Below are 24,082 nucleotides of genomic sequence, written 5' to 3'. Positions count from 1 at the left end.
GAGTGGTGTCAATTTTGGACACTTAACTGTTTATATTCTATTTATCTACATTAACATCAGGATGACTAATGGGGAGGTTGGGTGGGTGCATATGACTCTAAACAGATTCAAGCACCCGAAAGACTATTACTCTGTAAGTAACATTTTTCTTCTGGGACTTGTGAATCTGTTCAGATACACACGCTAGGCATAGATTAGCAAGCAGCTTGTGACTTTAGAGGTGGGTTTGTTGATGACATGGCAGAAAACAAATGACAACTCTAAGAGCAAAATGGGGTAACCAGCCAGCAGAAAAATGCCCCATGATGCAGGCAACCCGATGTGGCACAGTTGAAGAGTAAAGGTGGAGCAGTGGTGCCCCACAACCCTTCTAGATGACAGAATCTTCCTACCTCATGGCTCTGGGTCCATGGTAGTAACACCCCAGTAAAACGGTCTAGAAACAGTCCCTGCATGGGCCATTCAGTTTAGTCAGCGAGGAGGATCAGAGGTTGACGAAAAGTACCACAGGGATGACATCAGCAGCCAAATTAAGAAAACAGTGCCAAGGACAAAGGACACAGATGCCAGCCCTTAGGGACAAACTTGGTCTTAGAGAATCAGCACCCCATTTATGTGGCAAATCCTCCAGCAAAAGAGGTAAGAATTAGCATATTTGAGGGATGGACAGGGTCGCTCTTAGATGTCCACTCATGTACTGGTCCAAACCAGCTCTCTAATCACACACCAGCAAGACACACAAATGTATTGGCAGCCAACTCGAAAAACCACCAAACACTCATGTCCACCTATTTGGGGATTTCTGGAGAAGGCAGGCAGTCTAAACCAGTCAATCGCAGTAAAGAGGGTTCAGGGCTGGGCTCAACGTGAGCACAACAGACATTTTAGGCTTGCCTCATAGTTCCACAACAAAGAGGTGGCTTTCAAAAGGGCCAGAGTGCGTGACTAAAGCAAAACAAAGAGGTGATGGCTAGAAGGTTTTGAATAAATCAGAACCTCTGGCATTATTGTGGTCAACCCTCCAGACCATCGTTCTTCGTGCACCAGCCATTATAGAAAGGAAGCGCTGCACCCAAAGGGGCAGTCCAGCCCGAACTGCTTAGTCACATCCCTTCTGCACGAGACCACAATCATCCCAGACATGTTACAGCCTCATTGGAGCTTCAATTAATGCATAGTACTCCAATGACTACTATGCTGGTGCATTAGGTTACTAATTTGGTAAAATCAGCTACACCCATGGTGAAGCCACAAGTGAAGGCACAATTAAATTACAGCTGCCACCAGCCTACTCCACAACACACGTGTAGGGTGGTATAATCACCCTATGGGCACAATGGGGTGCACAAAAAGCACCTCTGTCCTAGGAGCCCTAGGCACTAATATAGGGTAGTATCAGGAAAAGGGTTGCAAAGGCAGTGGGACCTCAATAGATGTTCAATCTATTTAGAGCATTAACCAATGTATCTCGCGTTTATGAAACTGAGCACATCCTTTGACAAGGTTAACAGGAAAATCTTGTGGGCTGTGCCTGGGTCGCACGGTTGCCCGGTGGGGATAATAGATTTGTTGGGCACTTTGCATAGAAACACCCAGGCCTGTGCGTGAAACGGATCTTTTGGTCATTGTACTTCTTATTTTCAAGTGTACGCCAGGGATGTGTAATGGCCCCTGTCTTGTTCTCTTTGTAGATCAATGGGTGACAAGATGCATTTATGGGGGCTGGTTCGGATGTGCTGAGAATGAACGTGAATCTGTACCCGGTCTTGGCACATGCCAATGGCACGGTCCTGATTGCTTGCACACCACAGGCTCTGCAGGACCTTGTCACAGCATGTACAGATATTATGACATCATTAGATCTGAAACTTAATGCCACTAAGTCAGCTGCAATGGTTTGTCATCTCTCTAAGAAAAGCCCTAAAATGGCACCAATGTTGGTGAATGGTGTAATAATTCCAAGAGTTCAGACTGTTGATTACTTGCGGACAAGTCTTACCCCGAATCTGTAACCAGGGGCACACACAGAGAAACAAGCAGTCAGGTTTAAACAAGCTCTTGGTTGGTAAGGAGATTTATGTCAATGTCTAGCACAAAGCCACCACATTTGGAAAAAGAGGGTCCATGCCAGTAAAGCAAAAGCAGTAGCTAAATATGGAGCTGGTTATGGGGCTATGGTGATATACAGGATATTCAAATTACCAAGAATTTCTTTTTAAAACCAATTCTCGGTGGTGTCCATATTGAGCTAGGTATGTCGTTTTGGGAGACAAAATGGCGCTGGTACCAGTCTTGCACTGGCTTAGATTATGGCCCCAACCTCGAGGTGTGGTAACACATTCCCTAATTAAGCTTCTGTTGGATAAAGGGGGAGTGCTGACTGTACCTTGGTTGTCTCGTGTAAGGGAGATGCTGGCAAAATTGAATGGTGAACATTATTTGACGAACCCTACGCTCATTACTCAAGCTGTAGCAACACACATTAAGCATCAGTTGCTATCAATATCCAGAGCTGACAGAGAGCCTATGGAAATTCCAAAGGGTACAAATATAAATCTGGTCATTATTTCATCTGATGCCATTCAAAACTATTCATTGCGAGCAAACAATCCTGCAGAAAGCAATCTCTTGACTCGAGCTAGATTTCATATCCTCCCCTTAAGATCTACGCTGTCTCGCTGGTCAGGGGGCATGGAGGGAGAAGGGCGCCCTTTCGTGAGGCCGAGAAGGATTTTCTGCACTTTGTGCTTTTCTATCCAATCTGTAAAGATATTTGAGCTAGAATGCTGGTCCCAGTTCTGAAAGATAGACAGTTTGTGCAATGCCGACCTGCATTTATATATTTATTAGGGGCAGAGAACCCACAGGTGAGCTGGTCACTGTTGTCGTTTTTAAGACAAGCCCTTGCTAAAGAAAGAATATATTTGTTGATTTGCATTTGCACTGCATATTGTGTTTCATCTTTGTCTCTTTGTTAGTCTCGGGTGCATTTATGAATCTTAGTTTGTGCACAACACTGTGGAATCTGATTGAACTTTCTTCTAAGGCATTAACTGGATGTAGAGTTTGGAAACTTACTGTATGTTGAGTTTGATTACTCAAATATAGTCAACGCTCCAAGATTTCGTCTGCTAGGAGAAAGCTGCATTGGCTTCCTGTTGAGCAGCAAATTCAATTTAAAGGTGCAGTTTTAGTATATAGGTAATGCACCCTGCTACCTTGCCAATAGGATGGACCCTCCCTTCAAATGGTAACCAGCTGTTGCATCAGCCACATGCAAATCTCAAGAGGATTGGTGGCGCCAGCTTTAATGCCTGGGTACCTACCACCTGGAATCCTCTCCCCCTTGATCTCAAGAGCTGTGCGCCCTTACTCTATTTAAAAGACAAGTGAAGACAATGCTGTTTGATGGAGTGATGGTTTAGTTAATTCAACCTTTTCTCCGCTGCTATTGAAACCCCTCTCGGAATGCCTACCATTTAATGTTTTAAGTTTGTTTCTGTCTATGTGAGTGCCTAGAGGCCTACGGGCGAGTGGCGCAATATAAAAAAAAATATAGATAATTTATTTATTATGGTTTCTTATTGGCTTGTAATGTCTATACTGGTGTATGTATGTATGTCTATGCTTTCATGGCTAAATTGCAGAAATATAGCGGTTTCAAGTAAGATGTCCCCCTAACAACAAAATGAGGTCAGGGATTTTAAAAAAACAGAAGAGAAAAAAAAAAGGGGCTGATTCATGGAATTTGTGTGCCGAAAGACAGGGATTTGTGCGCCATTCTGCCCAAAAATCCCTGTTTAACAAATGGGGATTTGCGGGCAGAATGGCGCACAAATCCATGTTTTTTTCGGCGCAGATGTTCCTCTGTCCTAACAATGGAACAAGGATAACCTCTCAAGAGAATGACTGTTTGCAGCCCCGATCCCTCAGGTGAAGCATAGCGACTGATGCATCCTTCTCAGTGGAGGGAGCACACTCCTCAGCGACAGAGCAGGATATTTGGTCACAGACGCATCAGACACCACACAGCAATGTGTCAGACACCACACAGCAATGTGTCAGACACCACACAGCAATGTGTCAGAAATAATGGCAATAGACTCCATACTTCAAAAGGTCCAATTCCAGGGGAAACGTTTCCTAATGAGAAATGTTAGGGGGATTTTTTCTGCAGTCCTCTACTGAGGAGAGTGTAGAGAGCTATCCTAAGGTGAAGAGGGAAGCAGGTCTATTGATCATTTTATTTTTGATGAAATCTTTTTTTCTCAGATTTTTCGGCTCAAATTTTCGCCAAAAAATGTAGATAGTAAGTTTAGGTTAGGCAATATTGAGAGATGTGGTGGGGGCATTTGGCAGGGTCAGGGCCATCTTAAGCACTTTTGGGGCCCTGGCCACGGACATCTTTGGGGCACCCCTCCACCAAACCGAAGGAATTAAGTGATAAAGAATATCTGCCCCGCCCCATAGGTTGATATGCTGCTCACAGCATTAAAAATACGGATGTTTATTCCCTTTAAGTCTGCTTACTCTCTTCATTCTTGCTCCAAACAGAATGATAAACAAGTAGCATTTGAAGGCCAACATTATTAGTCTACGAAGAGGTTACTTCTGTTCTAGTATAGATACAGGAGACTTTTTATCAATAGAATCCAGGAAGGTATACAGCCTGTAATATTAATGCAGGACTGTATGTAAAAGGTACATGTAACCCAGAATAGAGACAAAATTCACATTTGCTGCCTCACAGAACGCAAACCTGCTCAAGCATGGATAGAGGAGACGAATTGGAAGGAAGGAGAAAGCTACACTTACCATAGCATGGATAGTGAATGTAGATTAGAAGCTACCAGGAAGATGTCTGTATCCAGACAGACTGAGATTATAAGTATGACATGATTTTCAAATAGTGTTGCCATTAGAGATCAAAAAATAAAGTGCCTGTGGTGTGCAATATATGAATGCTCACTATTATAGTGGAAGCAACACTATAGCCAGTGAAACCATGCGTGAGGCTGTTTTGAAGAGTATAGCCTGAGAAGGAAATCTCCCCGAAGGGCTGACACTTTTGAAAGGTTTAGGGACTGGCAATTTCGAGAGGCTAAGGATACAAGATTAACTTAGATGCCCAGGATAACACACACTGGTTAAGGGGTGAATCTGGGATGTGTGTATTTGAACACTTTCAATGCCAGTTCTTACCAGGAATTAAAATAATCAAATTTTATGAAACTGACTTGGAAAGTACACCAAGCACGTTATCAAACAAGACAATTTTTAAAAACAAAATATTATAGAAGGCGGTAACACAGAATGCTTTTAGCTTCATTCTCTCCATCATCAAAAGAAGTATATAAGTACTAGCATACCAATCAATGTGATTTAACCGATTTAATCTGGGTTGGTCTTTTGTATTTTAAAGCTTTCCAAAAAGCTTCTGTCTACCATCCCTTTCACTCAAATGGCCTAGATAAGAAGAAAGATCAAGTAATGGGCTAAATGATGCCAGGAGGCAAACTTCACAGAAGACAGTACAGTAATGTACGAGGTATAATATGATTTGACCAGGATACAAGCATAAAGGCTTTGGTTCCAAATTTGGATACTTATTAATCTCTTGAACTAACAGTTTATGCTTATCGTTGGAGGTGATTGCCTAGGTTTTACAACACCCCACCTGAACAAATCAATGTATAGACCTTCACCATAAGGATGACATGTTCATTTTTATAGCAACCCCTATCTGGTGCAGGTACATTGCCGATAATAGCACATTTTGTGCTGCTAGACCAACCTCATATGCAGGCAGGTTTATAAACTTTAGACCTAGGAAAGGCTCAGCAGGCCTTACAGGAATGTGCTATTCTAATCTTGCATAGGAATACATATCTCTGCAATGAGTACTTAACACATTGAGCTAACTTCTGAACCATTGTGGCACTCAATTTACCAATATGCATTTCACATTTGGATATTGCACGTGATCAACATAATTCCCACAGGAAGGAAAGAATGCTACAGGAGTTGTGCTGGAAGGAACACACAAACTATATCTACCACAGTGAACACAGAAAGCATTACATGATGAATTGATCAACGCAGAATGCACTTGCCAAAACAGACTGGCAATAGGTTTAGAGCCTCAGCACCATGCCATGAAATATCCTGATGTGTGCCATTTAAGTCTGGTGAACAAAGGAATATTACTTCTTTAGAACAGGCAGCCTTGTGGGGCCCCCTCCAAGGTGGGGGCCCTGGGCAAGTGCCCCTTTTGCCCTCCCATAAAAACGTCTCTGGGCAGGGTTTCCCCCGTTTTCTATAAAAAATAAATGCAAGCCAAAAAAAAAAAGAACACGACATAGCATCGAAAAGAAGTGCTCACTTTTTGTTGTTGCGTTGTTTGCCACAGAATTCAGGGGTAGACCCCCCTGCAACTCGCCACTTGCCCTACCCACCCCACAACTCACCTCCACCAATATTGCCTGACCCCCACCTCACCATATACATTTTTGGGGTAAAATTCGATCAAAAGCATTCGAGCAAATACACTTGAGTTGTTTTTGCTCCGGGGCAGCAGCGGCAGCAGCATGGAGGGAGCCGAGTTGCGCCATTCAGCTGCAGCCCAAGGTTGTCCTGGTGATGAGGGTCCCTTGGAGGTCTTCACTAGCAGGGCCACGTATGTCAGGAGCGGCCCGGCACAATTAGTATCAGCCAGGGGCTCCAGGCACTATCTCCCTGCCAGTTTGAATATTCCAGCCAGTCAGCAGCAGCAGCGGGGGCCCAGAAGTCTTTTATCCCAGTCTACGTATGCCTGAGCGGGGGTTCAGTATGGCCCCACATTAGCAGGGGATGGGGCCAGTGGCAATCATACAGTGCTCCGCTTCCTCACTGGGGAGGGCCACGTTTCAGATTCAGCCCGGGCAGGGGCAGTGACTGAAGTGAGGCACTCCCGCTCCACACAGGGAGCGCCATTACTAAAGAGACGGGCACACAGCAGTGACGGAGGTGCTGCGCCACCCTCCACACGGGGAACCCCAGGTAATGAAGAGCTGGGTTGCGGTAGTGAAGATAGTAGGAGGTGCCCCTCCTGGCAATGGGGTGTGCGCTGATGAGCCAGGCTGCAGCGGTGAGGCGCAGCACGCTGTGCCTCTCCTGACCATGGGCACTACTTTAGAACAGGCAGGATCACCAATGTATTTCTTGGTAGAGCTGCTGAGTAGAGCACAAGCCCAATCCTCTTAGGTGAGGGTCAGGTTTTTTCCAGTTGTCATAACAGCACTCCGCTCGCACCTTTAGGGATCAATGCAGTTTTTTTTTTCTTTTGAAGGGTCCCCTGTGTGGCACACATGCAAGGGGGCCCTTCTAATGAAGGTGTAACTAGGGAGTAACCCGGGCTCTACCATTAAATATCTGAAACCACTTTCCTTGCAATGCCCCTACACGGCATAGGCGGTTACTTATGGGTAAAAGTAAGGTAAGCTCTCCTTTCCTTGTGCAAGAAAAGGGGCAACCAGTCAAATGGGACACCAGAGGAGAATCCCAAGAAGAGTTCCAGCCCAGGGCCTGAGATCCAGAAGGCGGGAAAGAGCTGGTTGCAGAAAGAGCATAAGCCTACTCCAGTCAATGGAAAACTGTAGGGGGTACCTCAATACCCCACTACTCATAGGCTTTGGGGACAGCTGATGAAGAATGCAAATAATATATCAGGACCCCAGGACCTGGAGACAAGAACTCACCGCCGGAAGTGGAGGATTCGGCCCATGAATAGTGGGAGAACAGTGAGAATTGGTGCGTAATTTAGGTGGCTAGTCACAGTTGGGAGCATTGCCTGCAAGGGGCTCGAACTCACGACCCAGAGAGGATCTCTCTGATTCAAATGAGTACTGCCATCCCAATAGATGGCAACAGGACGACGTAAGAACCTGGCAACGATTCCAGGCCATCTCAGGGCGACAGGAAGGGGCAGCCGGCTAGCAAGAAACGGTCTGACGATGGAGGAACAGCAGGAGGTGACACTGGAAGTCCAAAAGCTCAGCAGTGGCGGTGCAATGGCAAGCCACCAGTCGTCCATGCCAGGAAGATTTAGCAGAAACCCACCTCTAGTAGCAGTCTTCCATGAGTCCAGGTATAGAATCTCTGAGAATGCCTATGGTCCCCCACAGATCATACAGTCACACAGGGGCATGTCAAGCCTACAGTAGCCCTCCAATGATACAAACGAGTACACACGAAGGATTTCGGAGCCAGCCAATCCGGCTGGCTCTAAAAACTGCCAAACACACTGGCCCATCCAGACTGGATCTAGAATGGGAAGCCTTATGGATGTTAAACCAGTCTACACCAGTTTAAACTGCAGAGGTTGACTTTGTGGGCTCAGGATGGACCCACATCAGCAAAATTGCAGTTTTGGCTGTGCCTCATGGTCCACATAGAAAAAAGGATGGCACAACAAATGGAATAGTGCCTATTGGCTACCATTTTGGTGCATTGGACTCCAAATGTGGTAAAAGTGTGTACACCCCTAGTGAAAGCATATCTAAATCAAATGCCATCATCCTACCACTGACAACACATTTTAGGGGTGATAGAATTACCCTGGAACCAAATGGGGTGTTTAAAAAGCACCCTTGTCCTGTTAGCCATATGGGCTATTAAATGCAGCACGTCATTGAAAGGTTTGCAGTGGCTGGGGGACTTATGTCGACATCCTTCTGGCCACAAAAAAACAGTTGAACAACCAAGGTAGGCAGCAAAACGTTTACGGGACTTAGAAAGATAGGAAGCCAGAGCCACAAAAATTAAATTCTACCCTGATAAAAGCAGAAAATGCAACGGCAATGTGTAACATCAACAAAAAGGGGCACGCACTGCAGCACCTATATTATATAGCCCAGCACATGTCTAAAGAGAAAGATGATCTCCGTAGTATCACAACGCGCGCAAGGCACACAGAATGCCTTGCTGATGACCTGTGTGCAAGTGCAGTAGCCACAGGAATGGGAGTTAAAAATATAAAGACAGTAGTCACAAAATAGGGAAAACCAGACGTCAATCAATTCACAACCAGAAAGAAAGCAACATTCCACACCTTCACCGCAAGATACACACCCCACAACAAGCGTCTCTGGGCAACAGATTGAGGATCAGCGGGTCAGCGATATTTGCCTATACTTTTCCTCCAGCATCATTAATACATAGAGTGGCACAGAAAATGCAAGGGTCCCAATGAAGATGATCTCCTTGCACGCTGGTGGGCTCTGCAGGTGTGGTATGCACATCTGATCTGTTACAGATGGCACTAGCACCACCAATGCAACTGCACACACATCGGAATGGAAACGATAGAAGAGGGCACACCTCAGCCCACACACTCTGAACCTCGCAGCTTGGCTCTTCAAGTCATAACGTTTGGTCACTTAATGTGCAGGCAAAGCTCTCTGGAAATATTAAAGGAAGTACGCACACCACAGATTTTATTTTGCTACTTCAATTAATGGCATACACGACAACACGTTGAACCACTTAAATGTCTACAGTTGTAGTTATGGGGGAACCGGAGATATCATTGGGAAAAACTATCCTCTTCAACAGTGTCAAAATAATGCTTTATTTCATTGCTAGTATTTTAGTATGTCCTTGTAAACTTCACTTTATAATTCAGTCGAATCCATGTGTGATTTGCTAAAAAACGTAGCTCCACATTGGACTCGAACCATGTACGTTTGCTTATTTCCGACAACCGTGGGAGCGATTCTGATGTCCAAACGGGAAGAGCAATCCATGGTGGGAGGCTTATTAGTAACAAGGCTTGGGTTCATGGGGCTGCAGGACGTGGGAAGCAGGGCTACGGGGTTGACACCCTGTTAAAAGGGAAGTTGAATAAACAGGAATGCAACTGAAGGGATACCCAATACAAAACATGTGCAGTTGTATAGTGCCGCAGAAAACCAGGACTCGAACTGCAGTTTACGATTGCACCCATTGATCGTAGCAGCTAGCAGGATTGTCCTTACTACGCCGCGCAGTGGACTTGGCTTTTTGAGACAGGATTGTCGAGCAGCAAGGACCTCCGATGGTCAGAGTGGGGTTACGGGCGGTATTTCGAGGACAGTGTTTTCACTTTTCATGTATTTCATAGGAGACCGACATTCAATTAACCGTTGTTTAATTACCGGCATTCAGAAGAAACAGTATTAAGACTAATAATATAACATACAGCCTAGTTCCGGTCTGCAGCTGGACTCCAACGGACGACTGAAGGCCCACTGAAGATAGAACTGCCCCATAAAGTCGTGGTGTTTTCTAGTAGAGACGGAGACCTATCATTTTTACATTTGTATTTGTGGTTGGTATATAGCGTGAGTTTAGCTAAGGAGCATTGGACGCTGTACATGTCTATGAGGGTAACATATGAGGCAAGGACGGGGTTACAATATATGCCATGAGATGTTCTGGTCATGGAGGGTGGGATATGATGCAGGAATGCAAGAATCCTAGGTGCCTCCTAGGTATTGACTGAAGGCTATGTCTTGAGCGCCTTCCTGGCGTGGTCCCGATTGCTAGTGGAATCGTGTTCTGGCCTATTTCCTGTTTTTTTCTTTTCTCACCAGTTTCGTCTCAAGCCTACCGATGGCCTGGGTCCTGGCAGAGTGCGACCCACCTGAGCTAGTTTTGCAGCTAGGCATGTGGGCGGCAGTTGCCTTATAGGTAATGCAAGCAGTTTTTAAAGAGTTTTTTGACTGGGGTGGGAAGCCACTCTCCTTCCATAGAATGGGAGAAATATGGTTGAATTCTGTCTTTATTGTTAGAAGCCCTGGCGCGGCATATTGGGCAGACCTTACTGGGGCCAGCTGCATTTCCGGAATGTCGGTAATTGGGGCATTTCCCCAATCGGTGAGGTCGAGTACCAGGGCTTCGACTATTGTTCTGATGTCCTCGGGTGGAAATGAGGAAGACTTTTATCTTCCGCAGGAGGGTGAGCTGATACCAGGCGGTTTGGGCCTTTTTGTTGATATGTCATTGGAATGAGAGAGCGATGTCTATAATGAACCAGAGTTATTTGGCTAGATGAGTTGTCAAGTCACCAATGTGTATGTCATTTAGCCACCCTTGAATGGTATCCTGCTTAGCAGGATGATTTAGTAGGACATTCTTTTCTCATTGACAGTTCCATTATTACCCTCCCCTCCTCTCCTCTCCACCTTCTTCTTGACTTCCTCCCCCTGCTTCTCTCTCCTTACACCTGCACATGTTCTCTCACGTTGTCCTTCCCTGGAAATAATTTGAGACATCTCTATGTTCCCAGATCCCATGGAGGAGAACCAAGAAGTGGCTGTTCCTACCAACTTAAGCACTGCAGCTGACCTACTGCGGCAGGGAGCGGGTAGGTGTGCACTGAGAGGGTGGCGGTTGGGGGCTTTAGGGGGAAGGGCAGGGCAGCATGGTGGCAGGTGTATGCATACAGACTGTAGACCGTCGGTCTGTATTGGGGCAGGTGCGTGGAAAAAGATTGGGACGTGTGTGGTTACATATTGAATAGAGGTGTGTGGCTGCAGATTGTTGGCAGGTGTACATATAGAACACAGATGATGGCTGCAGGTTGATGCAGCTATGTCACAGGTGTGTGTGTGTGTGCGCGAGAATGCATGTGTGTGACTGTGGCAGGATATTGGGTGTGACTGGGGCAGTTGTGTGGGTACAGTTTTGTGCCAGTGTGAGGTTAGAAAGCACCCATCTGCAGGAGAGAGTTTGAAGTCTGAAATATTGTCATTGTTTCTCTTCCCGCACAGCTTGCAGTGTGTTGTACCTAACCTCTGTAGAGACAGAATCCCTCACTGGGCCCCAAGCTGTCTCCCGGGCCATTGGTGTGGCACTGACCTGCAGTCCACGCCCTACAGCCTGCCTTGTGCACTTCAAAGTCTCTGCCCAGGGCATCACGCTGACTGACAATCAAAGAAAGTGAGTATATACAGCATGCAATATCAAGCCTGAGGGCTCCACTCGGTCTGAAACCCCAAACCAACTCAGTGTCCACCTTGAGTTAATCAAACATAAGTTATTGCTGTAGCTCCTTATATCAGATGATTTTGTCTCTACCTTCTAGACAAACATATTAGCTCACTGAATTGTCACCTATTTCCAAACATTATACAGACATGTGAGATGACAACCTCAAGTGGTGTGTGAGAAACCAAAGGGTGTCTCACCCACTAGTCCCTGGGGATCTCTCTCTCAGGTGGGCAGGGCACGGCCATCGCCTTTGGATCCAGACCCTGGGGGTGGAGCAGTGCGGGATGATCACATGGGTGAGGGGTCCTTGGGGGAGTGGAGATGAGGCAGTCTATGGTGAGACATGGTATTCCCCCCTTTTTTGTTCACCTAACCCATCCTATTTTTTTAAGATTCTCTGAGGTCCAAACTCCCACCCCCCTTTTTACACAAACACTGGGCTGAGGAAGAGGGTGACAGAGTAACAAGACTAACTCTTATACATCCTACTGGACATGTCTCGCTAATCGGGTCAGGCAAAGTCAGGCACTTGACCCTTAAGTGCATACACCTGATACCAAAAAGCTCTCCTCACATGGAGAAAAGTCAGAACATAGAGACACACGCTGAGCAAGGTGGAACACAAGTACGAGCAGAACTTCCAGGGGCGAATAGCAAACCTAATGGAGCAGAGCGACGGACCAAGGGACGAGAGCAGCGGGTCAAAGACCCCAGGAGTTCCCTGCAGAAGGTTATTGCCTCCAAAAGGCCACGAAACACCCTGGGAGAAGGCCCGATCCCAAATCAGAAGGCTGCATTGTGTTTCAAGGAAGCCAGCGACCCTCCTGGATAAACAGCAAAGTTGGGGAGGCGAGACCAAACCTCTGGAACTAACCTTGACTCGTGAATTGGAAATCGTAAAACCAAGAAAGAAATGCACACACCCGGTGAGATGGCAAGTGACCTGAGAGACTGGTGTTTGTGTTAAAGAAAGTTTGAAGTGGCAACATTATATCGCAAGTGAAGGCTGCATGCGTGTGGCTGAGACGGGAAGAAAGGCAAACCTGTGAATGAACATTGAAGTAAGGACAGCTATAAAATCAGTGATACTGTGTAACGGAGTGGTCCGGCGAAAGGAAGTAGCCCACTCGTAAGTCTCTGTGAAAGTTGCATTGTTTGTAGCGATAAAGTGATTGAACTGTAAAAAGCGAAGTGAGCCAAATTCATCCTGAGAGAAGGGGAAAATAAAAAGCTGAACATTGAACTTTGAGTCGAAGTGGTCCTGCAGAGGTCTGTAAAGAGAGCCATGCACATTCGAAAGTCTTCGACATTCTAAAACGGTCTGAGCCCGACTGAGGGAGACCCAAAGTGTAATAAACTTGGGGAAGGGAGCCCTTTCGAAGTATTGTTGAACTTTGTTGTGAAAGGTCTGACCCTGCCAAGGGGGACCTACGTGAACTTTTTGTTGAAATGGTATTTGGAAGTCTGGAAAGAGAGACTTTAATGTGGAAGGCCAGATGGGCCTCGATCCACGTTTTGTAACTGTTTAGTGTTGAAGAACTGAGTCAGAGTGTGTTGTACTGCCCATTGGGACCACCTTACTCCCTGTTGTCTAACGTGGGGAAGAGAGCTGATTCTGCTCCATTTATTCTTTATATTTGAACACTGATTTTCCTTTACATACATATTTCCTTAATACACTTTTTGTACAAGAGATAGGGCAGGCATTAGGTTTTGTTAGCATAGGCTATTTTGCTTTGATGGACTTCACTAGGACTGTTTTATTTATTATTTGATGGTCGAGACTACACCAATCCTAGTTATAGGGCACAATATGAGATTTTCTAAAGCCCAAAAGTTCAATAAAGGTTTTACAAATTGTACCTTTTGTGTCAGTGTCATACTTGTGATACAATGCCTCCCCTACAGGTGGCACTCTTAGTCTAAGTGGTACCCATGCTAAACCTCTTTTTTTAAAGCATCGCTATACCTTCTTTGACTTTAATCTCTCACACCCCTGAAACGAAGGAGCTGGTAAGGTTAATTGCGTACCAATGCAGCTGTGTGTCACAGAGAGACCAGTTCAGTAGTGGTACCCACTACAGTCTGCATTTACCATAGCCCCTCCTCCCACAGTCTTTCCTTTCCTCTGCAGCTTCCTCCCCGACAGAGCCTTCCCCGGTTCTACTGAAAACAGAAAATAACAAGGCTGAATTGTGAAAATGTTTTTTGCACTTTTTAAAAATACTGCGGTGGGAGACTTTCTGCACTGACCACCTCGTTTTCTGGTTCTATTTTTGGGGCATTACCGTCTTCCCCATCAGACGCCTGTAGAGTTACTGGCTTATATAGTATTTCATGCCTCTCTACTCCCCTCAAGCCTCACTCTTTCATGCGTTGTCTCTCGCTACGGTGTCTGCCTTTGTCTGCAGATATGTGCTCTAAAATGGCAGGGACTCGGAAACAGCAATGGCACTAGAAATGTTTGCCAAAGTGGTCCCACACTACGCCGTGCCAGCGTATGCAGCACCCAAGCCCATCCACTAAAAGAAGGGTTTTGGGGGTTCTCTGCACTAGAATATTTGGAAAAAGTGATCCAAAAAGTGAATTATAAATAACATGCGTCTCTATATTGGGATTTAAAAGTAGTTATGCATAACAAAAAAGGACAAAACATTTAAGAGTGAGGAGTAAAATACTGGAAGCTGTATAGCAGATTCTTAGCTTAAAAGGGATGTGGGGGATGAGGAGCAGGGGTCGACTGGGAACCAAAAGAGGCCCTGGAAATAATTTGCAAAGTGGCCCCATATTACACATTTTCACCAAGCCCAACCCTATTCCTATGAAAAAATGTAGAAATAAAATACGTTACCACACAAAAGCGCCCCAGGGTGCAGAGGCCTACCAGGAAATCTCCAGAGTTCCCTATAGGCCAGTCCACCCCTGATGAGGAGAGATGGAAGGAAGTGAGTGCAGATCAGTAAATCAGGATACCCAACCCTAAAGAGACCCTTTGTGTAGAGGCAGAGCGGGAAATCTCCCAAGGTCCCTGTAGGCCACTTCACCGCGGGTCCTATGACATTATGTCACCTACCATCTATTTCTCTCTAGATCCTCTCACATTTAACCAGATGTCTTGCTCTCTTCTGCTAAAGTTTAAACCACTGATACAATCTGCCCCCGTGTGTGTCTATCCTGCTTTGTATGTCTTTCTCCTACCTGTGCAGTTCAGTCACGCATTCCCTCCTGCAATCTCTTCCATCCATTTACTACTTTAACATCCCTGTCTCACTACGTACTACAGTACACAGTCAATCATCCTCGTCGTCACTTTCTTTCTCCCGCAGTCTCTCTCCCATTGCTGTCTCTCTTTCTCTCTTTAAAGACTTTTATATTTTGTTATCTATAGGTGACTCAGCATCACAAATATTATAAAGAGGATAATGGAGGCATCTACCAAAAATGTAAAAAAAAAAAAAAAAATCGGCAATGTATCCTATATGACATCATCCACTTAATATTTGGCATTTATTTCCCATGGTGTCAATGAGATGAAATTATATTCTATTTATATCGCGCTCGAATACAAGTGTTTCAGAGTGCGGGTTATGGGGATCACCCACCTATTTCATGTTTGAGGTCTCTCTTCCTCTGGTCATTTTTCACCAGGCTCTCCTCTGACGTGCCGGTCTCCATCTACAGTCTCTCCCATAACATTACGTAGTCCACTGTCTCCCAGGTCTCCATCTACAGTCTCTCCCATAACATTACGTAGTCCACTGTTTCCCAGGTCTCCATCTACAGTCTCTCCCATAACATGACGTAGTCCACTGTTTCCCAGGTCTCCATCTACAGTCTCTCCCATAACATGACGTAGTCCACTGTCTCCCAGGCAATAATAAGCAGCAACCCACTGAAAGTGCTTCTCATTTACACACATTATTATTATGTATTTCTTACTACGTGCCACATGCCCTTGGTCCTCGCAGTTATTCATAAGCGATATTCTCAAGATGCCCCTTCCGGTGCCAGATCTTCTAGAGGTGAAGGGTTAGTGGTGTCATTCGCTGTTCTTGGACTGTACATGCGGTATTATTTCCCCACTATAAGTGCAGAGCTCCAATACCAAGACTGCAAAGTGATGGGAGCATGAAGGCCCGGACTGAGCATCTCACATATCCTGCCACACATTGTTAGGCAAGACGTGCATTAGGAAAGCTGGTTCTTTTTGCCACTTTCCTTCCATTGACATCAGAGCCACACTGCCAGGCAGGTTTCGATTAAGCCCAGTTGGCAGGAAAAACAAGTCTTAACCCCAAAAGGCCGGCAAAACGTTAAATAGGGCTACCACGGGTGGTAAAATGTGGGCTTTCTACCTAACACTGGCAGAGCAGTCAGGATTCACCAGAGGGAGGCAGGATTGCCGGTGGATAGTGAGTCCCAAATCGTCACACCAAAATAATACACTAAAAAGGTATACTGAAAAATATGCACTTTATTACAAAAGTACACACAGGGTAACTTATCAGTTCAAATAAGTACTTTGGGTTAAACATAACACATAGTAAGACAAAGTGAATGCATACAAAAAAGTAAAGCCCCATAGGAAGACCCTTCCCATTCCTAAGGTAAAGGTATGATTAGTATCTGGTGGGTAGAAACAGAGAACCCTAGAGAACAGTAAAAACATCTTTACAGGGCCATACTAAGGACCCAAAATGCCAGCACCTGAATAGTCACTGTAATCCCCACAACCCCTAACGCATAGTAAAATAATCAATACACACAAAACACTATAGTACTTAGAGGGAGTAAAGGGTGTTAAGACTTTCCTCACAATAGCCAGAGAGCCACCAGAAAGTCAAGATAGGCCTAGACTTATAGTATCAGACCAGGCACCATAGTCTAATTACACCCCTACAAAAGGATTGCTACAATGTAACTACATCTAGAATCACAATACAATTCTATTGCAGGCATGCAGTGCAGTGATGTCATGTATTTAAATCTGTCGCAAATCCTAACTACCTGCTAAAATTCTAGCCTTTTTTTGGGAAACGCCAGGGACCGAAGGCAGATGGAAGGGTAGAGGGCAGGAAAAATGTCAATATTCAGGTGAGTACCTTCCAAAGTAACTATAGAAAGTTTAACAGTTGTAGTAAAATTCCCCATAGGAACGTAAGAGACAAATCCTGTAGAGAGAGCCTGTGCTATGGGGAAAAGGCAGATAAGTATCTGTTCTATCCCACGAGGTCAGAAAAAGGAGTAACAAAGCCCTGGTGATGTTAGAGGAGAGCCCCTTGAAAAGTTCCAGAGCCAGGTTTTAAACCCAGCCAGCAAGCAAAGGGAGTGTTGAGAAGGATTTCCAAAATCAACCATGGGGGTGGATTTTGGGATGCTGCCCTATTATGCTGAACAGGGCCTCATTACGGGTCGGGCGGTCTGGAATTAACAGTGGCGGTAAACCCGCTGCCACTGTTAATTCCAGACCGCCCGAACCCGAGTCCTGCAGGCAGGAGGTGATCTTCCCACCAGGTCTGACCTGGCGGGTTGAACACCTCCCGCCTGCAGGCAGACGTGGAAACACCAGCACCATCACGAGATGGTGCCAGTGTTTCCACTTCCCCATTCCCATTGAGTCCTATTGGACTCAATGGGAATGGGGATTAACCGAATTCCATTCCACCGTTCCTAGCGGTAGACGATCGTTATGCAGCTAACGCACGTCTTTACCTGCTCTTGCTTCACTTGCCTAACTGGTGGAGATCAAACCTCCGGAATTCCCAGGACACCAGGGTCGTAATGCCCTGGTATTTCCGGGAGTCACGGAGGCGGAATAGTAATATGAGTCCGGCGGTAACGAGGCAGTTTTACTGCCGCGGTTGCCGCCGGACTCGTAATGAGGCCCACTGAGGACTAGCCAAACCCAATCAAGGTAGGTAACAGGGCAGCAAGGTTTCGTCGCAGGAAGGCTGTGTGGGTGGCCTAGGGCTACGAGACACACAGAACACCACCAATAATTCCAACTAGACAGGTAAGTACAAACATATACAATGATTTATTAGGCATTAAAATACACTCTAAGCAAGCAAAACCTCAAGTCAAATATTGTCACACACTTACTATAAAACAGATATGTACATTTCCCCTTAGGAGAAGAAAGCAAACATTTGATTCAATAACCAGTGTAGCACAGGTAAGTATTCAGATGCCTGAAATTTAGTAAATAACTTTAGAATCCCCACATAACAAGTTCCCCAACACTTACTGGGTCCAACCCTAAGATGGTTTGGGGCCTTGTCAACAGCTCCAAAGTTATACTTCTCGGGCAGGCAGATTAGACAATGTCAGTGGTCATGATTCGAAAGACACAAAGGTAATGAAAGTTGTGGTAAGTAAACTAACTCAATCCCAATCACTAGGATAGAACTAGGGAGGGATCCGTGACCGTGCCTCCACCGACCAGTCAGGAAAGAGTAGTTTAGGTACAGGACTTTACACATGTTGATATCTTTGGAAAACAGTGAGTGAAAGGAACAGGTATGTTAAGTTACCCCACTGACTCCGATTTCTCCATAGACCACTGCTAAGGTTCCCGAGTCCATTTGGGGGAGATAGCCCCTGTGCTCGGTCTGGTCGAAGGTGCAGAGGTCCCTTTCAGATGCAGGATTTAGTTTCGGTCGGCTGCGCTGCTTGGAAATCAGTCCCAGGCACCTTCTACCTGAAAACCCAAACGAAGAAAAGGAGAAGACTTCTGCAGACCTCAGGACACCTCTAGGATGCGAAGAAGATGGATTGCAATGGGATTCACCACAACGCTTTTGCGGTGGCAGGTGATATTCTAGACATGAACAAATGAGCAGGTCCTGCACAGCTCCCGTTGATGCAAGAATGCAGGAGCAGCCGTCTTTTTGTACAAGTTGAAGATCTTCCAAGTTCCAAGAATGCATCAGAACGGTGGTGGCTGCAGTGAGGTAGCCCAGGAGAGAGCTGGGCAGTCCACCAGTTGGTCCAGAGACACTTCTGAAGGCTCAGAAGGCTCATGTCCTTGTACGGGGCTCAAGACCGGTTGTTCTCACTGGTCCAGGTATCAAAGTACTGACAAGGGTCTGCTTCAGATCCGGCACAGAAGCAGGGCTTCACCAAATCTTCACTGGAGTTGGAGATGGCCAGCTGCAGGGGTGGTCTTCAGAGGAATGCTCTACCTCTTAGAGGACTTGGCTGCAACAATGATCTGAAGAATGACTGCAGGAGTCACCCTTTTATCTAAGATCTGGACTAGAAGCTCACCCAGGACCACCAACGGCGAGGAACTGCACCATCCAAACTGGCAATGCCTGGCCAATCATGGAAAGCCACTTGCCACAACATTTGACCAGCAAAAGACATTCAGGCATCACGATGTGTACTGGGGCCACGCAGTCCCAGCACCCATATCGGGGCTCATACACAAACCACCTCTTTGCCCAGGAAAGCAGCAACTTTCCCCAGGAAAGGGCTTTCCATATTTGGCAATTCTGGACCGGACATGGCAGGAAGAAGACCAAAGAGCAATATGGCCAGAGGACAAACAGAAACCTTGTGGCATGGCCATTTTAGGGTACTAGCCATGTTAAGTTACCCTTTTGCAGTAAATGCAAAAGTGCATGAGTAAAAAGTATTAAACACAAAGTATCCTAACAACACTTCACTTTAGGGTGATGTGTGCAATTGTAACAGGGCAAGAAAATCCCTAAGAGAGACATCGTCTCTCAGCACTGATAGTCTTAAGGAATGATCACTTTCCCCAAACGAATGAGCAAGAAGACAAGGGAAGTAAAGCAGAAGGCTTTACTGAGCTATAAACCGCTAGGACAGGATTCAAAACAAAGCAAAAAGAAAGGGTGTCCCATAGACATCTATTGGATGAAAAGCAGCCAAAAGAAAATCTTTCCTAACAGGAAGCAAAGCAGTATTCGAGCCAATGAATCTGAATGGTAAACCACTGTGATGGGGTTCTGCAACACCCTAGACCCAGGGGACCCCTGATGGAAAATCCAATGAATACTCCAGGATCCCAAGAGTCGGGGGCAAGTACCCAAGGCACCAGATTCAGAGGACTTGACAAATGAATGGCAAAGCTAGTCAGGAGCAGCAGCAACAACGGCAGAGATGGAGTTCTGGTGTCCCACCACCCTTCTACATGGCAGACGCTCCCTACCCACAGTGTGAGGCCCTGGAGGACTTCACAGGAAGCAACAAAATGTCCCAGAGACAATCCCAGCAGGTGACATCCAGTCCAGTCAGTGAGGAGGACCAGGAAGACTAAGAGGAACAGCCAAGGAAGGACATCCAGCAGCCAAAAGATGAAACCGGAATAAGAGGCACAGTACACAAGGCTCAGCCAGGATGGTCAGACCTGATCTTACAATTCACCCCCAGACTTCATGGCAAATCCTCCGGCAGTTCATGTAGGAATCAGCAGACTTGAGGATCTGATGCATTGAGGGTCCCATGCAGTCCCTGCCTGGGACTGTGTAACTACATCTTCACACCACGACATTCATGGCCACGGACCCCTGAAGCAGGTAAGCCCTTTGCTGATATGATATAGCATTTATAATGCACCTATACACAAGTGTTTCAAGGGGGCTTCTACTATCCATCCAGAGCAGGCTGCTCGAGACCACAAAGTCCTTCACATTCGTTTTACCCCCCCACTCTGCTGATTGCAGATTGGCTGAGGCATTCTTTATTTGCCTTCTGCTCAGGGAGCCGGCAGGCAAAACTGGCCCTCTCAAAGGGCCCCCTTTAAGGGTCTGATACAGCCTCTGTCTGTGCCTGTCCATGCACACTCGGCGCACTAGGGTTTCTCCTTCATCTGCCTAATCTACTTTTTACTTCTCAATGATGCTACTGATACCAACATGCAGCCGCTAGCTCCTGGACCATCTCTGTGTCATAAGGTAAGGAGATCCTTACCTCCTTGCTCGCCCCACACTCATTCACTGCCCAAAGCATACCCCATCTCCTTGTCACCTATAGCCCACCTACCTTCCATACTAAGTCCCTGTCCACCCATAATTCATTTGTTCGCTATCTACACTTCCTGCATATACTTTTCGCCGCTTACGAGACTTGCCTCATATCTGATCTACCTCCTGGCCGCATATTGGTACGGCACACCTTACCACCGTCTTTGTTGGCCGCCTAATCCTGCATGTTCCATTCCACCGTTCCTAGCGGTAGACGATCGTTATGCAGCTAACGCACGTCTTTACCTGCTCTTGCTTCACTTGCCTAACTGGTGGAGATCAAACCTCAGATGATATTACCACCATGACTCTCTCCCTCTGGCTGTATCAACATGGACTTTACAAGTTACCATATTTGCTCCAACTGTAAAATCAATCCAAGTCTCACTGATCTGCTGTGTTCTTGAATCACCCTCCTTTGCCACTGTCACCTATCTATGTAACTTGTACTCTGTAACTGCATCTCTAAATACTCAGCCCCCCTTACCCAGGGGTGTGGCCTGATCACTCATACAAATGATACCAGTCCTGCTCACTAGCACACCTGAAGTAGCCCCTGCACTATGAGGTGAGGCTTTGCCAGTCTGTCTACTCATACTTATTGTGTCTTTTGTCTGTTTGCACACCTGAAGTATCCCCCTGCACAATGAGGTGAAGCTCTCCAGAGTAGTTTCCCACTATCTACCATTATATTGTAAGCATTTCAACAAGTTCTCGCACTTTGTTTTCACTGTACTCTGCACTTACTATAACTAGCACCTGGATGGCCGTGGGTGTTGCGCGCTGCTATAAATGTCTAAATAAATAAATAATGCACAGGGTCTCCCCTAAATATTCACATTCGCACATGGGCTGACCTAATCCAGCCCTCTAATCACTCACCAGGGAGACAAGCTTTCTGGGGCAGGGGGCCAGTCTAAACATCTATAGAAGGTGCAGGGCTGGTCTCTGAGTATGATATGATATGGCATTTGTAACGCGCCTATACACAAGTGTTTCAAGGCGCGACGAGGTGGGGGGAGGGGGTACAAGGGGAGACAGACAACGATCCTACTAGGCCAGGTGTCATTCAGATCGCGCAAGTGCAAGTGCATGCACACAAGCAATTTCTGGCCTCCCCAAAACAATAGTTTGGCCCAAAACAAAAGGGCAGAGAGTAGGACTTAAAAAATGAATTAGTACCCCAATGACCACTATTCCCGTACATTGTGCTACTAAAGTGGGAAAATCGCCTGCAATCCCCCCTCCCCCAGTAAAGCGAAAACCAAAATACAGCGACTACCAGTCTACTGCGCAACAAAATTGTAGTGTGATATAATCACCCTAGGGCCAAAATGGAGTACTTAAAAAGCACTCCTGCCCTGGGAGCCTTATGGGCTACCAAGGGGCAAAGATCCAGAAAAACCAAAAGGAAAAAGCAAAACTGAGTGGACCTGGTGGGATTCAAACCTGTGACCATAAGATCAAACACAGGCCCCTGTAGTGGCTGCATTAGTCCACTGAGCCACACAGCAGGCTATTATTAGTAAACACGACCATTATGGGTGTGCCAAATTGGGCCCGTATTTTTCCCTCTGCTGCTGTCATCCGAACCACTCATAAGGCATCCACACACACACCCCGCCATTCATTCCCTAGCTCCTTCACCCCCATGTATGACCTCACGCAGTTACACGCATTCATTCACGTGCGCATTCACTTGCTCCCTCTGCCAGCCCGCATACACTCTAAACATGTTCACACACACATACACACACACACACACTGCACTCATATACGCGCATACACACACGGGTACACATTCACAAATACACACAACACCTTACATGCACGCAAAAAGTTGTTTTAGAATATTTGCCTACCTGCAGTGCTCATTGTTCAGCACTGGACTCCCACTCGCCGTCTCAACTGCTCTAGAAGACCTGCCCAGCGCACCGTTAAGGCAGGAAGCAAGGGAGGTGCCAATCATGTCTGTCACTGAGGCCTTGTTTTGACCATAGGCGCGGTGCGACAGCAGATCAACAGGCGCACCGAACCAGCGGGAAGGCGCAAGAACACCCCCCTACACATGTTACAGGATGCTGTACCCCAGCTCTGCATGGCCAATGGACCCTGCAAGACTAAAGAAGCAAAACACAATCAACCTTGCATGGCTCGTTGAGCATACACGGCTGGCGTAGACCATTCACGCGCCATAGGAGCGCCTCCTCCGCTATGTACTGCCGCTGGGGGAGCGCTCAGGTTTTCACTCGGCTCGCTTTTGCTCGTCCAAAACGGGTTGCGGCTCGCTGCCCCCGTTTAAAACGCAGGTTTGTGGTCTTCCTCAAACAAACACCAGAGTTGTGAAATTTCAAGCTGCACTTAACGACATTGGCCATAGGATGGCAGAATCGAGTTATCACTACTTCAAATAAAAGAACCTTTATCTTGCATGGTATTTCCATTGACATTTAGTAAGGGATGCACTGATGTTTGAAGGATAGCGCATTTAAACGCTGGCTGCGAAATGCATGCAACCTCTTGGGTTGCAGGAGACAGTAATCATTCGCTGTATGGGAGCAAAGCCGTCTTCCCAACATAGGACGTGCACACTGGTGTGTCAAAATATAAAAAAAGGCGGGAAGATTTAATGCACACCCTTATGTCTAACCATGTCCCCTAGCAAGCCTTTGAAAGGTAAGATTCTGGTAGCAGAGAGCTTCGGTCAGGCTGGCCGCCCTCCCCGGGCCAGCTGGCTGCCCACTTTGCAGAAGGGGGAACTCCTAACCCAGTGGTCAGGCGCTGGGCCTCTTTTCGGGGAATCGGCCAGTAAGGCGATAGAACTGATGCTCTAGAATCGTCGGCGGCCGTGCTAGCTACAAACACCACCTCGCAAGGTGCGAGTTTGTTCTTGAGCCAGAAATGTGGCTATCTGCTCAGGAGTTTCTAGTCAAGCAACTCCTGTTCTTGCAATGGCCGCCCACCTGCACTTAAACATGTCTAATGTTGATTATCCTTAATCTATGTAAGGCCATCCATGTCATTACGAGTCACCCGGTATGGAAATAACAGTGGCGGTAAACCCGCCGCCACCGCTGTTT

The 24,082-nt window shown here is 46.4% G+C and overlaps 1 protein-coding gene across 4 annotated transcripts in view; it reads left to right on the top strand.

Moving 5' to 3' along the window:
- TNS2 (tensin 2) overlaps positions 1–24,082 on the top strand; it is a 590,960-nt gene that overhangs the window by 542,761 nt on the left and 24,117 nt on the right. For all 4 annotated transcript variants that reach the window (XM_069653619.1, XM_069653621.1, XM_069653620.1 and 1 more), the window contains 2 exons: positions 11,306–11,383; positions 11,790–11,958. In XM_069653619.1, coding sequence (XP_069509720.1) covers positions 11,306–11,383; positions 11,790–11,958 — 247 coding nt within the window. The remainder of the gene's footprint in view (positions 1–11,305; positions 11,384–11,789; positions 11,959–24,082) is intronic.

This window comes from Ambystoma mexicanum, chromosome 3q (assembly GCF_040938575.1).
Source record: "Ambystoma mexicanum isolate Mex_15411 chromosome 3q, UKY_AmexF1_1, whole genome shotgun sequence".
In the NCBI taxonomy this organism is placed as follows: domain Eukaryota; kingdom Metazoa; phylum Chordata; class Amphibia; order Caudata; family Ambystomatidae; genus Ambystoma; species Ambystoma mexicanum.
The sequence above is the reverse complement of the archived record's forward strand: the minus strand, read 5'-3'. Positions and strand labels throughout refer to the sequence as shown.